The 17,276-nt window shown below is 33.5% G+C and overlaps 2 protein-coding genes across 2 annotated transcripts in view; one reads left to right on the forward strand and one right to left on the reverse strand.

Moving 5' to 3' along the window:
• Positions 1–1,103, forward strand: part of LOC144561834 (uncharacterized) — a 1,512-nt gene extending 409 nt beyond the window's left edge. Inside the window, exon 1 of the mRNA XM_078310933.1 lies at positions 1–1,103. This exon is cut by the window's left edge and continues 409 nt beyond it. Coding sequence (XP_078167059.1) covers positions 1–836 — 836 coding nt within the window. The 3' untranslated portion in view covers positions 837–1,103.
• A 7,035-nt stretch (positions 1,104–8,138) lies between these two features.
• Positions 8,139–10,202, reverse strand: LOC144562055 (uncharacterized). Its single transcript, XM_078311186.1, has one exon. It carries the CDS (start codon positions 10,061–10,063, stop codon positions 8,345–8,347), a length of 1,719 nt encoding a protein of 572 aa, XP_078167312.1. The 5' UTR covers positions 10,064–10,202; the 3' UTR covers positions 8,139–8,344.
• Positions 10,203–17,276: the final 7,074 nt, after the last annotated feature.

Genomic DNA, 17,276 nt, shown 5'->3' on the forward strand with positions numbered 1-17,276 from the left:
GCATGGGCGGCTGGTCAGTGCTCCAGCCAATCTCAATCAACCGGCTTGATTCGTTGGACTGCGACCTGAAGAAGCCAACCAAAGAAGAGATAGATAAGGAGATAGAGAAGACAGAGAAGGAGATCAAGCGGCTCACCTGCCGGCTTGAAGAACTCCGATCAAAGAAGGCATCTTTGTCTCAGAAGCCAGGCCGGCTTGTGCCATCTAAGTTCATGGAGGTGTCTAAACTCAAAATTGAAACACCAGTGAGCAATAAGTTTAGGCAAAGAGGCGTTAGCCTAGGGCCTTTAGAGATACAAAAGGGATCAGCACAGAGTTTAAATAAATTCAGTTCCAAGAGAGCTCATGGAATCAAAGAAGAGAAGGAGAAGTCTCTACCATGGAAATCGGCTTGTCCCAAGATTGCCACTGATTCTCGACCTAGCCGCAGAGGCGTTAGTCTTGGGCCCACTGAAATATCAGCAATTGCCAGAAAAACCCCATCTAAGCCAGGCAACAAACTTGAAAAGATCGATGAGAAATCAGCATCTAGCAGAAGACTCTCGCGGGGGTCACGTAAGCCGAGAGTTGTGCCGAGCCGGTACAGCCTAGCCCCAGCAAAGGTTGTAATCAGAGAGGAGATGGTTTCGAATTGCAATGTGAAGAAATCCCCTGAATCGATAACAAAGATCGCTACCTTGTTGCCTAAGATAAAGGCTGTGAGGTGCACTGAACAGAGCCCCCGCGACTCAGGCCGGGCCAAGAGAGTTGCGGATCTGATTGGGAGGAAGCCATTCTTTCAGTCCAAAGAGGGAGAACAAGGTGTTTCTTCTTTCCGGGATTTGTCTGAAGATTAGGTGTGCGTTTTTCATAAACTTCTTTGTGTGCTCGCCAAGTGTTTGCTGTTTTGCCACAGAGAGTATGGCTTGTTTGTTTGTCTGGTCATTGGTCATGACTTGTGGAGTTGGGGTGCTCTTTAACAAATGCAAGGTATTTTGTGTGTTGGTTTTTTGAGGGTTCATTAGGCATGAATTTGAATAAGGAATATATAGATAACTATAGAAAATTGTAAATGTGTCTTTCGTACGATCTCATTCTAGTTTTCAAGCATAAACTTTTGGTCATGCGAGACTTCTGGCTTTTCACGGTCTTGTAATTTTTTTTGTTTTTTTGTTATAATAATATTTTCTATCTTTTGTTCCAAAAATTGTGAACTTCACACTGACTTGTAATTTTTCATCCCAAGGTCTGATTTCCTATGCAAGGACTAAGCATATTGGCAATTTCATCTGCATTTTATTAGCGAAACTTTTTTCTCCTGTAGTGTATTATCTGTACTTTGTGAACAAAAAAGAGCAATTTTTTTTATTTCGATAAAACTATGCTAAAAGTTTGATCAAAAGTTTGCTCTACATGTTACTCTACTCTTAGATTGTCCCGAAGAAGTACCTTTACCGTGTCAATGAAAAAAAAAAGTTATGTAAGTTCACATCTTTTACAATTGATAAGCCACCAAATAACATCAAGTGGCAACGCTACAACCAGAGATTTTTTAGGCTACAAGGTTTATGTTGTCATTTTGAAGCATGTTGTTGCATCATGCAAGGCAGTGCCGCAATCGAAGAATTGCTCGCGTCAGAATTTAAGTCAAGTTGCTACTGGTCGTGTTACGGCATATCTCGTGTGACGTAACTGTTTTCTATTATTTTAAGGAAGCGTCTAATTGTCCACAGTCTTTTGTCCACCATTTGTCCACAGCTTTGACTTGCGCGAATACTGTAAAATTATTTCTACATGCTGTATAATTATACAATATATTACATAAAATATATCAGTTAACTACAAAACATTCAGCAACTATTTTAAGTGATCACATAATAGTTAGAAAAAAATTGCAACTTGCACAACATGACAAAATAAATGTACTTTCAAACTGTACTTTCGGAAATTGCAGTTATAGAAACTTATTGGCAGTTAGAGTTAGTTATTAGCGGTTATTGGCACTGAGTTGAATCTTGTATACTGTAAAATTGAATCTTGTATACAGTAAAATTTTCAATTTAATCTTGTATACTGTAAAATTGAATCTTCAACATAGTAAAATTTACAAATGAATCTTGTATATTGTAAATGTACAATTGAATCGTCTATACTGTAAAATTTTCACATAATATTGTAAATTTTCAATTGAATCTTGTATATTGTAAAATTTCTAAAACTAAACCATAAAATATTACCATCTATACTGTAAGATAAAATGTAAAAAATGCTACATTTCAGTTTAAACTACAATCTGCAAACAATCATGTATACTGTAAAATTGCAAAATATAAACCATAAAATAATACCATGTATACTATAAAATTGCTAAATCTATATATACATCCATCATCACACACAAAATCTATTCACCACAAAATAACATCCGTTCACCACAAACAACATCTGTTCAACACAAGATAAAAATATTCACTGCAACATTCAGAATAGCATAACAACAACAAAAAAACTATGGACAAATAACTTTTACATTAAAAACCTCCTGTGTTCATTGTTCAGATGAGTAAGAAGCCTCTCTATCATCTCTTTCCTCCAGGATTTTCACAAGATGAATACTGTAAAATTACAAGATGAATACTGTAAAATTACAAGATAAATACTGTAAAATTAACAAATCATCTCTTTCTTCCAGATTTCCACAAGATGAATACTGTAAAATTAACAAGGCAATACTGTAAAATTAACAGATTAATACTCCATCACCTCTCTATCATCTATTTCCTCCAGATTTTCACAAGATGAATACTGTAAAATAACAAGATGAATACTGTAAAATTAACGGGGCAATACAGTAAAATTAACAGATCAATACTCCATATCGCCTCTCTATCATCTCTTTCATCCATATTTCATTTGAAATGCTAGATCTGTTACTGCATACAACGAAAACAACAAATTCAACAGAAAACTTACTAGATTTGAATTTTACCGTGCTCTTCAACAAAAACAACTTCTATTCGATCGCGCTCCACGATTGAAGGTTCCATTGCGATCATGTATAAAAAATGAGATCGAGTCAGTAATCTCAATTAAAATCGACATTGCAAAGAAAAAATGAATCAGAAATATACAATATTTCTTACCAAAGCTTGAAACAATGCATTCACTGTTCGGAGTAGCGAGCCGAAATCGAACCAGTACTTGATTGAAGCAAATGAAGGACAGAGACAAATGAAGAGCGAAGGGCTTGATTGAAGGACGGAGACAAATGAAGGACAGAGACAAATCGAACCAATACTGTAAAATTACAAGATGAATACTGTAAAATTACAAGATAAATATTGTAAAATTAACAAATCATCTCTTTCTTCCAGATTTCCACAAGATGAATACTGTAAAATGACAAGACGAATACTATAAAATTAACAAGGCAATACTGTAAAATTAACAGATTAATACTCCATCACCTCTCTATCATCTATTTCCTCCAGATTTTCACAAGATGAATACTGTAAAATAACAAGATGAATACTGTAAAATTAACGGGGCAATACAGTAAAATTAACAGATCAATACTCCATATCGCCTCTCTATCATCTCTTTCATCCAGATTTCATTTGAAATGCTAGATCTGTTACTGCATACAACGAAAACAACAAATTCAACAGAAAACTTACTAGATTTGAATTTTACCGTGCTCTTCAACAAAAACAACTTCTATTCGATCGCGCTCCACGATTGAAGCAAATCGAACCAGGTTAATCGAAGCCCTTGTGACCCTGATCGGAGATACTTGATTGAAGCAAATCGAACCAGCTCACTATTAGTGAATATCTCCTCGGTTCCTGCGACTGAGACACGCGAACGAAACAAAAATGAGATTCGCGATCGAGAATTTCATTTGGATTTGAATAGGCGATTCGCGAACGAAGAGAGAAAGAAGAGAGAGAGAAAGAAGAGAGAAAGAGAGATCAGAAAGAAGAGAGAAAGAAGAGAGAAAGAGAGAAAGAGAGATCAGAAAGAGAGATCGGAGAGAAAGAGAGAGAAAGAGAGAGAAAAGAGAGATCGGAAAGAGGAGAGGAAAGAGAGATCGGGTGTTTAAATAGCAAGACGAAGTGGAGGTGGAGACCGACAGTTGAACGGGAGTTGGATAAGGTGCTGTGGACAGATGGTGGACAAAAGCCAGTGGACAAGAACCTTTTCTCTTATTTTAATTACATCACAATACACCAATTAATTTAATTCATGACACATAATGTGATTAATTTTTTTTAACATTACTTTTTTTCTAAAGTTTATTTTGTAATAATTCTTTTAATATCTTTGTTGTTATTTTTATGAATTAGAAAAAAAATAATAATTAAACATAATTAGTCACGTCATATGTTACCACGGCTTGGCCACACATAATGTGATTGTTCTCTATTATTTAGTCACGTCACGTTATATAAATATATTTTAATTATATAACTTGATCAAGTGACTATTGAATGGACAAGCTGGCACCAGAATTATTTGCAGTATCAAGCCAAAGAAGGAAAGCTGAAGAATAAAGGAATGAAGCATCCAGCCTTTGTCCGATATTTAATAGAATATAGAAAGATATATATTGCGTGAGCTGTTAAAATGTAAAGGAAGATTTGTAATATTTAGATTCTGAATATAGTGGTTACAGAAACCATAAAAGAGAAGGTGTAGAGAAAATAGAAAATTAAGAGAGTAAAGAGAAAGGTTTTCTCCTCTGTAATACAATTTCTTGATTAAATAATAATTGGGTGGGAAGGGAGTTTTCACGGGAGTGCTTGTGTCTCTGTGATTTGCTTTTCTAACAGTGACGATGTATTCGTCATGTCACGGCCCTAGCAAACTCACTCCTTCTACAAACCACTATTGATCATAATTCCAATTCAGTAAAAAGATACTTTTAACATTTCTCGATCAACATGAGAAAGCTTTTTAAAAGAAACTAATATATCTTCGGATAAATAAAAAATATTATAGAATTGTAAAATATGTTCTCCAACGTTTTTAATCTTACTTTCCCCATCAATTTCCAAATAATTAATATCATATAATATTTATTTATACCCTTTAAAACCTCTATGAACGAATTAAAGATGTATTTGCACCTCCTTTTAGAATCGATCTATATACTTTAAAACCTTGTCTGATTTTTCTTTTATTTCAATTTAATATTTAATCTCTTCATCAGTTTTTTTTAAAGTCAGTGGTTTTAAATACCATCATATAACCGTCGCTCATCGACGGCCGAATCTACTCACCGCTGCGCTTCGACGGCCGGATCTACTCACCGCGGCTCTTCGACGGTCGGATCTACTCACCGCGGCTCTTCGACAGTCGGATCTACTCACCGCGGTGCTTCGATGATCGTATCAACTCACCGCCTCGCTCCAATCGAAATGAGTAAAGACTATACACTCCAAGCTCCGATGATACCACGCTCTCGGCTCCCTACCCTCTCTCTCATTTTCTTCTCCACTCAAAGAGATAGAGATGGGAGAGGGGAGTATACTAGTGTGTCGGATTGAGATCTATAATAAAATGAGAGATGAAATAAAGGAGTAGAGAAAGGATGCGTCTAGGTTAAATCTCCCTCTTTTTTTTTTTTTCTTTTTCCTCTCTGGACGAAAGAGCAAAAGAAAACCCCTCTTCATCAGTTAACTACCAATTTTCTTCCAATTTTTCAAATGATCTAATGTTCTTAACAATACTTTTTAACCCTCCTTTTCTGTGCCAATCAATTTTATCTCTTTAATTTTTTTTTTCTTAAAACATACTTTTTTTATTTCCTTTTTTCCCCTCATTTAGGTACAGTACCTGGAAGGATACTCATGACACACCATGTGTGTTTTCCCTTCATGTCATTTGAATGCATAACGCTAAACTCATTCGATTTCATGCAGCTATAAACACATTATGTATTTTTCTACAAAGAGAACTCATATTTCCATTAAACAATATTGATGCATCAAATAACAAAATCCAAAATTTATGGATTATTTAATGCAAGTTTATGTATAATTACATAAAAACTATCTAGCCACTTAAATTTTAACAGAAATTAACACAGACTATTATAATGACATTGGACCAAACTACGGTATAATTTTATAAGGAATTTTATGTATTATCCTTAAAAGTTTCAATATTACATATTTTTCTCTAAAAGTTTGCAATTTCGTATTTGCCTTTTAAAATTGTAAAAACTCATATATTAATTTATCAACTTTTGTATTAAAACTAAATCCATCACCCTTTTAAATTTATAATTTTCATTTTATCTCTATGAGAATTAGAAAAAATTAATGACTGTCATGCTAACTTGTATCTATGACCTGTTACAAAAATTACCTTGCGAATTGAACCTGACCCACAATTCTCGTGTCTGATTTGATTGAATAGTACTATTAAGCGTCCATTTCTAAGCCATTATACTACCATTATGCATGCAATTGTATATACATGAATTTAAAAGAAATGTTAATGGCTGATCATGAGAGCAACTGAAGCTACAGAAGAGAGTGGCATCTTCAACAAAATTACACAACAGAATTGTAAACTCTGTAATCATATTCTATATAAAGGCTTGTAACAAATACTAAGATATAATGGAAAAATAAAAAAATCAATTCTTGATACAATTCTGCTTCTCTCTTATCTTAGATTTTGTAACAGTATCAATTTTATGGTATCAGAGTTTCTAAGTCAAACGCCATGGTTGAGATTTCTATTCCTTCTCCAATCCCTACCTCTAACCTTTCCATTGATAAGTAATTCACATCACTATTTCTACAAATTAGATTGCCACAATTTCATTATCTGGAAATCGCAAGTAGAGCCAATTATTGACGGATTTGGGTTAACTAGCTGTCTTGATCATCCTTCTTCACCTCCCCCCAAGCAGCTAGATATCAATGACGGGTTTCTTCTCTCTATTATACATGCAATTGTATTTAAATGGATCTAAAAAGAAAGTTTAATGGCTGGTTCCAATATACTAAAATAATGTTGGGTCGTCAACGTTTGATTTGTTTACTTATTTAATTCTCACCCACAACTTTTTCTACATTTACCACTCCTTCCAAACAGAAGCATGGCATTTATTTATTTCTCACCTACAACTTTGGAGCGCTTGGAGCCAGAGGAGAGCTCATCAGATGGAGAGAGAGAACTCAGACAGAGAGAATTAGAAAGAGAGAAAGGGAAGAAGGGTATAATGGTCTATATTTTATTAATCAATATTATGAAGTGAATTTTAGACTATTAAATATTATTATTACTGTTTTGGACACATTTGATATATTACATAGTAATAATGAGTAAATATATGATTTTTTACAATTTTGAAGGATAAATATGATATTACAAACTTTTGAGGGGGATACGTAATATTAAAACTTTTGAGGGAGATACATGAAATTCCCCCATTATTTTATGATAAATTGTTACGGATATAATACTATAAATCACCTTAATCAGTAACATCTAATCTTTTTTCGTTTTCATAAATCTAAAAATTGGCCAAATTCGATACCTCAGTTATATTGAAATTATGGGGTTGCTAATAAACTCACAGTTAATTATTTCTAGAATTTGTTTATTAAAAACATAAATAACTTGAGATTTGACTTCATCAAGTCAAGTTGATTTAATGTTTGGCCTAAATTAAGTCAAACTATACTTGGCTGAACTTTTGAAATAATTTTCTTCTATATCAAATATTTTTTTAGATTCCTTCAATTCAAGTTAATATGGTTGAAGATTTTAAAAACGATGAGGGTCAAAGTTGTGAAACGGTGGAAGGAATGAGTTGATTGAAGTAATGCCCCAATATTGTTAGAGGTTTCTCAAGAGAGCAACATTCACTATACTAGCCTATCTCGCCCATCTCCATATGTTGCAACCTTTTTTACATCAATTCATTATAGAATAAATGTTGTATGTTGCAACCTTTTTTACTTGTACATGATGTGTATTTAGTTTGGAAATTTAACTTGTACATGTTCTGTACATTAATTAGTACATATACTGCATCATTTGAAGAATAGCATATACTGAACTGCAGAATTCAGAATTTTGTTGCTGTAATCATCTATCGCCAGGCCCACATATAGCAAAAAAGCATGTTGGGATATATATTTTTGTTCTTATCATTTTATTTCCTGCATGATAACAAATGATAAAAAATTCCCATCAACATCCGAAAGTAACACCAACTTTTGTTGTTAACTTGTGCTTTACCTCTTAAAATTGAAACTGCACTGAAACTGCACTAAAAGGATGGGAAATCTTTACAAGGAAAAGTTAAAAAGAGAATTACTAAAGAGAAAAAGAAAGGAGCAGTTCACAAGCTCCAGATTTTACTAAAGATGCTTTGCAATCTATTTCTAGAAAGTTTCTTCATGATATTCTTTGCATCTGATTCGCCAAATTCTGCTAATTTCTCTACATTACCAATATACCCAGAAGAAATTATCTTTATCCTTCCATAATTGCTCTCTGCTAAGGACATAAGTGCAGAGAGAAGGAATTTTGTCGTAGTAGATTTGTTTTCATTCAGATCGAGAAGCCGCATTAATTCCTTTAAGCTGTTTTCATCTTGTATAAAAGTTTCACGGACATAATTTACCGATGCCAAATTAGAGATTGTCTCGGCCGCCATTTCAGGAGCTTCAAACGATTTTGCACTTACCAAGTGTAGCAGCTCAATCAGGGATCCAGACTCACCGATTGAACATTTGTACTGATCAGAGACCTTGCAAAGTTTCCACACTATCTTAAGTGCTAATTCTCTAATTGTGCTATCCTCGATCTTTAGATAGAAAACAATGCATTTGACTAGAGCAGCATCAGGGGCAAAATAAGGTAGTAGCAACTCGATGAACTTGAGAGAAACCTCTCTCGTCTTCAAGCAAAATGATAAGTTAGGATCCAATAGTTCGGCTAGAGACCCAATCAGGCTTTCATCAACCGTTTTTCTTTTATTCATTTCATCATGGCAATATATCTCACCCAACAACTCGACCAACTGAATTTTGCAATTTTCTTGAAGTAGTTTCATGTTTATGAGATTTATGAGTACTCGAATGGCCCCCTCATCTACTATGAACCGTTTGATCTCATCAACTCTGATAAGATTTCTCATAATAACACAAATTGAACCGATCAGCTCACTGCTACTAACAATCTCATCTTCAGTGCAATCTAAATTCAACACAATTGCACTGACACCACCATGAGCTGAGAAGGACCACACATTCTCAGAATTATCAGTTAACTTACTCAAAGCATTAACTGCTCTCTCCTTTCCCAATAATGTACCGCCTTTCTCTAATGCATGAATAAGTGGGCCCATCACCCCTACTCTAGCAAGAGAGCCTTTGTATGAATCAAACCCAGCTGTTACCGAGACAACCCCCAATGCTTCCTCTTTAATACCCACATCTTCACTTTCTAGGAGATCCACCAAAATCTCAATTGCATCATCCATCTCTTGAGTAAGAATTTGCACATGTCGCTCGTCTTCAGAGAGATATTCTCCAAGTGTTGTCAGGGTTTGGGCTTTCACATCTGAACTGGCAATTGTTAGCCTTGAGAAGACATCTCTGATGTAGAATTTGATGTAGTCTAGGCTGGCACCAATTGCTGGTTTCGCTGGCACAATCGCATGAGAATGAGCCAAATAGACACCAGGAGAAAATGTTTCTGACAACTCTATAATGTGAAAGTCAAGCTTGGAGATAATTTTGTTGATATTGCTCATGAGAAGAAGCCTACCTCCATTGTATGATTTGTCGCTCGAATGAACTGCAACCAATTGGATTTCATCCAAGGTAGAAATTAAAGATTGTACAAATGGAGATGGATCTGAATTTTGGGTAAGTGTGGCATGATTGAGGCTGGAGCACAGATTTTCAAGCTTAGCCCTAATTAATTGCCATTTTAGTGGGAAGCATTGAGTGGAGTAAGAAGAGCTGATTAGAGAGGTCAATAGCTCCAGTGCATTTTCAAAGTTGGTTTCTTTTTTCATATGAACTGAACTGAACTTGGGTGTTTCTTCCATTTCTAAACATAAAGAGAGAGAGAGAGAGTAGAGATAGGATTTAGGAATGGTGGATTTTCAAAATTGGTTCAATTTTGTAATTTTGTTGTCAAAACTAGGTACAATTGCCTCACTGACTCAACATGCACGAGTCCTTCGTTGTGAGGTGCTGTATATTTTTGTATCTTTCAATGTAGCTAACGGTTCTGAGATCTGGCTTTGTTATCTTTGTGAATTTACTGAACTACCCCTTGGAGATCGGGGTCCTACATGAGATTCTTGTGAAGTTGTTTCGCGCATGGCATGGTAGGAATACCATTTTATCCCAATTTCCATTGGGGTGAAATCTATAGCGAATTACTCTAAAGTTGTACAAATTAAATGTTAACATTCTATATGGCACGTTAATACTTAATATATTATAAAAGATGCAAATAATTACTTTTAAATGAATATAAAATTGACAATATATAATACATAATTGTTTTACATATAAGGCCAATATTAGATTAATGATCCAACAGATGTATTTCATACTTTTAAAGAAAGCTTGACATCGCAATAACGACTCGCAACAAGTAATTACAAAAACTGTGAAACAGGAACTGAGAGTTAGGCATAAGTTGGTGTTTTGTGGGTATCTTGTGGATCACTGGACCTATGTATGAATGATTGGAAATTCTCTAATCTAAAATAAATGGCATCATGTGACATGTGACAAGAGTACTAGAGTAGTATGACAAGTCGTTGGCGGAAAGAAAGGAGAGATGGGGCAGGATTGCATTGCTGGTGAAAGACAACGGATCACTATAATGGGTCACCGGAAGAATCGGATGCTTCATTACTCCAATTCCAAAGGTGTAAAGCATAAAAGTTGTGCGCGTGCATACACCATACGTACAAAAACATAATGAAGGGTAATTAGAATAAATTCAGAGTAAGGTTATGTACTTTGTAATGCGCGGAACGCTCCGGATCATGATTAATATATCCGTTTATTTAGCTCAAACAATTAATTCGGATAGTTCAACTTCCACATAATCTCTATATAAAATTGTATTGGAATTTGTTATAAATTGTGACATTTTTTATTTACATTGTGCACATTATAAAAAAATGATGGAATTTGATGTAAATTTTACTGATCATCAAACAATTTAAAACTTGTAACAATATATATTTTTACGGCCTTTGATCATATATCAATTGACACTAAAATTATATTTTGATATACAATCAATCCACAAATCTATTAACGTACACTTCTATAATAATTTTAGTTTTTGAAACTTTTTAGGATTAATTTAAAAAAATGCCAATCCTTTTATAATCTAGGACCAAGTACCTTTGCTTAATAAGTTTTGAGCGGGACCAAGTTCATTATACTCTGGGCCAAGTACCTTTGCTTTTTAGCTAGAAAGTGTGCAGGTTACTCTCTTTCCCCTAATTTTTTTTTATTTGTAGCATTTTTTTTAAAGGTTAGTGGTAAGTGCTAACAAGTATTTCAAAAAAAAAAAAATTGAACACATTACACACACATTTTTTACACATTTTTAAAGTTGAATTTTTTTTTCTCCGTTCAATCTTTTCAATATTTCTGACGATCCGGGAGAAAATTTGCAAATCTAAAACCATAGACGTCTTCTACGTATTTTTCTCTTTCAAATGAGATCCATGATGACGTACTTTCGGGTTGTCCGTCGTGCAAGTATTTATACCTAGTCATGCAAGTATTCATACATCGTCGTGAATAGCTTGTTGTGTAAGTATTCATTTCTGGTCGAGTAAGTATTCATACCTCGTCGAGCAAGTATTCATATCTCGTCGTTCAAGTATTCATACCTCGTAATGCATGCGTATATAATTCATGTCTGAAGTGTTTGTACCTAACATAATTTATCATTTTTTTTTCATATGATATAGGATGACATCTAAAAATATTAATATTAAGTAGTACAAGTGTTTATATATCGTCATGCAAGTATTCATACCTTGTCATGCAAATGTTAATAGTTTATGTATCAAGCGTTTTATTTAAAATATATTATCCACAGTTTTTTTTCTTTTCTTTTGGCATCAGATGACATCTGAAAGCACTTATATAAAGTATGCAAGTATTTATACCTCCTCATGTAGGTGTAAATAGTTCATGTATCAAGTATATGTATCTAACAAATTCTATTTTTTTTTTCATATGACACTAGATAATGTCTGAAAAGTATTAAGATCAAGTATTGCAAGTATTCACACATTGTCATGCAAGTGTGAATAGTTTGTGTATCAAGTGTTTGTATCTAACATATTCTCTATTTTTTGCTTGTGGCACTAGATGACGTTTGAAAGTATTAATATCAAGTATTGTAAGTATTCATACCTCGTAATGTAAGTATTTATACTTATAACTGCAGTATGAATTGTTACATTGAAAAATATCTTAATTTAATATTTTTTTACAAATTACTCTATTTGGTGCTTGATAGTATTAATACGTAATATGGAAAGTATTTGCACCTGTGCATTTATGTACTAATATTTACATTGTAGACTATGTTGCATGGATACAGGTACGGTTATTGTATCAGATACGATACAAGTATTCATCCCTAAGGTACCTAACATATTTCTAAAATAACTGGATGCAAGTATGGATATCTATATGCACAAATATTCATACTACGTTGAGCAAGTATTTATATCTCGTAATGCAAGTATTTTTCTCTAAGGTACCTAATATATTTCTAAAAAAAACTGCGTACAAATATGAATGCTTATGTGCGCAAGTATTAATATATAATATATCAAGTAATCATACCTAAGATATCAAATATTTCTAAAAAAAAATTAATATATAAAATTTTAAGTATTCATACTTACATATTGAAGTGTAAATTTTTATGTTGTAAAGTAACTTAAATTAATTAATATGTTTGGTACTTGTACGCATTGATAGGTAATGAGAAAAATATTCATACTTATATATGAAGTATGAACTGTTAAAGTATGTTAGTTTAACATTTTTTTACAGATGATTTTGCATAAAAACAAACAAACCATAAAATAAAAAAAAACAAATAAACCCATGCATCAGCAGCAGTATTTATTCCCAAAACCTTTATTTATAGCAAGACCTTTATTTAGAACATACAAAAAACTTCAAAAAAGAGAGATAAATAATCTCTCGTTTATTCATGGTAAACTAAAAAAAAGATGGAAAAATAGGAGGAACCTGCCACAAAATGACAAGATGGTCTTTGAATATACTTTGCTGCTTGATTATCTACAAAAGTAATAGAACATAGAAGTTTGGATTCAATTCAACAAGATAAAATACTAAATACAAAATAGCAAGATAAAGCCAAGCCACTTGGGTATGAGCTCAGTTCGCTACAAGTCAATTAGTGTTTTTAGTTAGGCTAGAAGCTGGTGCTCAATCAAAAGCATAACATAGTTTTGACTGACCATCCCGTTACATAAATTGAACATTAGTCTTAGTGCAAACACAGTAAAATAATGGTGCTGGTAGATCGAAACAGGAGGTATGATATTACTAGTTTTAAGATTGTTTCAGTATCTGACTTTAATCTATCCTTCTTTGCCAGAATCAAACTGGAAAGTAAAAAAAATTAGTTAATTTAAGCTTAATAACAATAACACTCTTCTAACATGTAGAACAATTTCTTCAAAATTACAAGATTCCATTGCATTCCCATTAAATAACTAATGTAATGCACAGATCGGACCTCCAAATTCTTGCCAATTCCATATTGACCTTATAAATCCTAAAATGATTAGATCGCCATAAAACTTCTCCAAATCTAGATATTTTACTTCTCGCTCCTGTCTTAGAAGACGAAGAGAGTCCTACTGCTCAAACGGCGCGAGGCTTAGTCGTCCAAGCCGAGAAAGAAGCGAAATCTTGTCTTGGCCGGGGACTGTCCGCTCAATCGGCACTAGGCCTCACTCCTTTCTCCCTTCAGATTCGTCCAGTGAAAGAGGAAAATCGTGAGGGAAAAGATCGAAGAAGGAACCATCTGGGCGAAGTGGCAAGTTAGGCGAAGTTGAGGTGATTTGGGCCGAGAAGAAGAGAACGAGAGAGAGAGAGAGAGAGAGGGGGGCTGGCTGTTGGAGGAAAAGAAAGAGGCAGTGGATTGGGAAAGAAGCTAATAATGACAGTTTAAGTCGTTAATGACTTTTAGCAGTTCATTAGTGCACTAATCAGTTAACGGGGGAAGAATGGGGGATAGGGGTGTACAAAAATACTGTCAACCTACTCGACCCGTCTGACCCGTCCGACCCGACCTGTATTTTACCGGGTTGAGATGTTACTAGGTCGGGTACGGGTTGAATTTTAACAAACCCGTTAATCTGAGTTGGATCATAAATTTGCTCTTAATAACCCGTTTATATACCTGCACCCGGCCTAAAAAAGGCATTGATTTATTTCCAATCTCTTCGGCGTTGATTTATTCTCAATCTCTTCTCAAATGGACCACCTCTAGTAACTACTGCAAATGGACTGGCGTCAATTTACTCAGCCATTGGTTCTATCACACAACTCATGCTATCCTATGAAGATATCACTGGAGGTGTTCCTTCCTCCATATACCAACTCAAGAGTTTATCCTTCTAACAACTATATACCCGGTTCCTTCCCTCAATTCCTCTCCAATTGCACAAACCTCCAATACCTTGATCTTTCTGGAAATTATTTCGTTGGCTTATTACCATCCAATCAACGCCAATTTTTATATGCGATTGTTATATGTCGCTGTTTTTTTTAAGATGTTATATTCTCAATTTTTTTTATTATGGATGTTATATGCTAAATTATTTCTATTTTATTTATGTTTGTCACTGTACCTAGTTTTAGTAAAAATAGTAAAAAGATATATAATAGATTTTTGATCAAAATTATAACCCGTTTAACTCATCTAACCCGCATAATCCGTAATAACCCGTATATAAAAAAATAGATGGGTTGAGTTAGGTTATGGGTGGGTCAAGTAAAGAATTTTTTAACCCGGTGTAATCGGGTTGGATTCAAATTTTAATAAAATATCATCGACCCGCCCGTTGTACACCCCTAACGGGGATAAGGAAATACATCTTTTCCCTAAATTATATATCATATGCAAATCAAATGTAGACCAGATGTAAATACTAAATTTAGATTAATTATTGACTAACTAAAGATTTATTAAACTCTTGCTAGGGAATTAAAGATATGGTAATGTGTGTGTTGAGGTCTAAGGTTTTAAATGGCTATTATCACATCATAGCGGAAAGGCTAAAAAGAAACTATTGTGAATAACATAGCTATAGCGAAAGCTATTCTATATAGCGTTTTTTGTTTACAAATTTATATTTTTTTTATTTCTACTAATTATCAACATTATCTAAAGTCTCATAGAGCAATAAATAACACAAAATTAATTAAAGAATTATAATATCCACATTGAACCAGTACAAAGTTCAAATTGCTATTCAAAATATTTCTAATAATATCATAAAATATCTATCTTTTTTCCATTCAAAATAACATAGGCATCATAACATAAACAATATATGTTGTTCTATTAAAAAAAAAACATAGGCATCATGAAATAAACTATCTATCTTATTCTATTTTAAAGCAAAATCAATTTAAACTTTGAAAAAATTGATCTTTAAAATTAATTTTTAGTTTAGATCTTCATATAAAATCCTTTATAGCATAACGTGCACTATAGCACGTAGCGTGTAATGCAGATGGCATATTGCTATCACCACTATAGTAGTCGTAGCTAAAATAACACACTTTTATCCCATAGCATAGCCATGGCCGGTCCTGGGGCAGGGCACCCAGGGCGATGGCCCCGGGCCCCAAGATTCAAAGGGCCTCAAATTTTTTTTAGTATGTATATATTACAAAAAAATTATTTGTATATATTGAAAATAAATAAAATATTAAAAATCAAACTTTGTATATATAAAAGCTCTAAATTTTCTATAAATAAAAATGATTTATTGGCATATTAATAAAATAGTGTATATATATATAAAGGTAAGGGTGTAATCGGTCGGATACGGATCAGATAGTGATCAAACTGTATCTTTATCCGTTGTAATTTTTCAAATACGGATGCGAATATGGGTAGTCTCGAATACGGATACGGATCAGATATTAAATGTATATGAATACAAATTATATATCAGACGGATATGAATATAATTCGGAAAATTAAAAAAATTACTAATATACATTCGAGTAAAGTATAATATCTAAATATAGTTTTTTTTTCATTCATTAATTAGATCTAATATTTTTCATAATAAATTTGTTGGATACAAAACATACATCATATTACCAAAATATTAGTCACTATTCATCTCATAATGTTATATTGTTAATCAGGTATATCAATTCAAGATCAATAGTGTTTTTTTCTAAGCACGTAGGACAAAAATAAAAAGAGTCTTGAACCAGCCACATTAACGATTATATATCAATACCATGCAGCTAAAATATAAGTAATAAATTATTGGTATTTAACAACTCATTTCTTGTGGAGTAGAGGTGTAAATGGTCAGATACAGATAGTTACGGATAGTTAATTATTAAACTGTATCCTTATCTGTTGTAACTTTTCGGATATGAATACGGATGCGGATACAAATAGTTAATTATTAACCTGTATCCTTATCTATTATAACTTTTCGAATATGGATACAAATACCGATAGTCTCGGATACGAATACAGATTAGATAATTTAAGTAATTTTTCGGATTCAGATCCGAAAGAAATCGGATAATATCTTATTCATTTACACCTCTATATAAAGGACTCAAACTTATCTCCCGCCCCGGGCCCCAAAATCTTCAGGACCGGCCCTGAGCATAGCATTTAAAGTCCGAAAACGCTATAGCGACGCAAACGTTATTTAGAACACTGGTTGAGGCCATATCATGTAAACCAATATTTTAATACTTGGAGTGAAACTCTTGCCGGGAAAACGCTTTCTCAATCAGCGTCCATGCTGTAATACGGGATTTTGCAGAACCGTGCTATTTTTGTAATTTTCTTTTTGCAGGTATATATATATATATATATATATATATATATATATATAGGAATATGCTAGCATGCTATGCATAACATAGAGCCCCTCTATGCAACGCCTTGGATTTCGACTTTTCAAAATCCTAACGGTCGATCCGAACCGTTCATCTTGTTCTCCATATTAATATGTGTTT

This window comes from Carex rostrata, chromosome 11 (genome assembly GCF_964058835.1).
Source record: "Carex rostrata chromosome 11, lpCarRost1.2, whole genome shotgun sequence".
NCBI classification, from domain to species: domain Eukaryota; kingdom Viridiplantae; phylum Streptophyta; class Magnoliopsida; order Poales; family Cyperaceae; genus Carex; species Carex rostrata.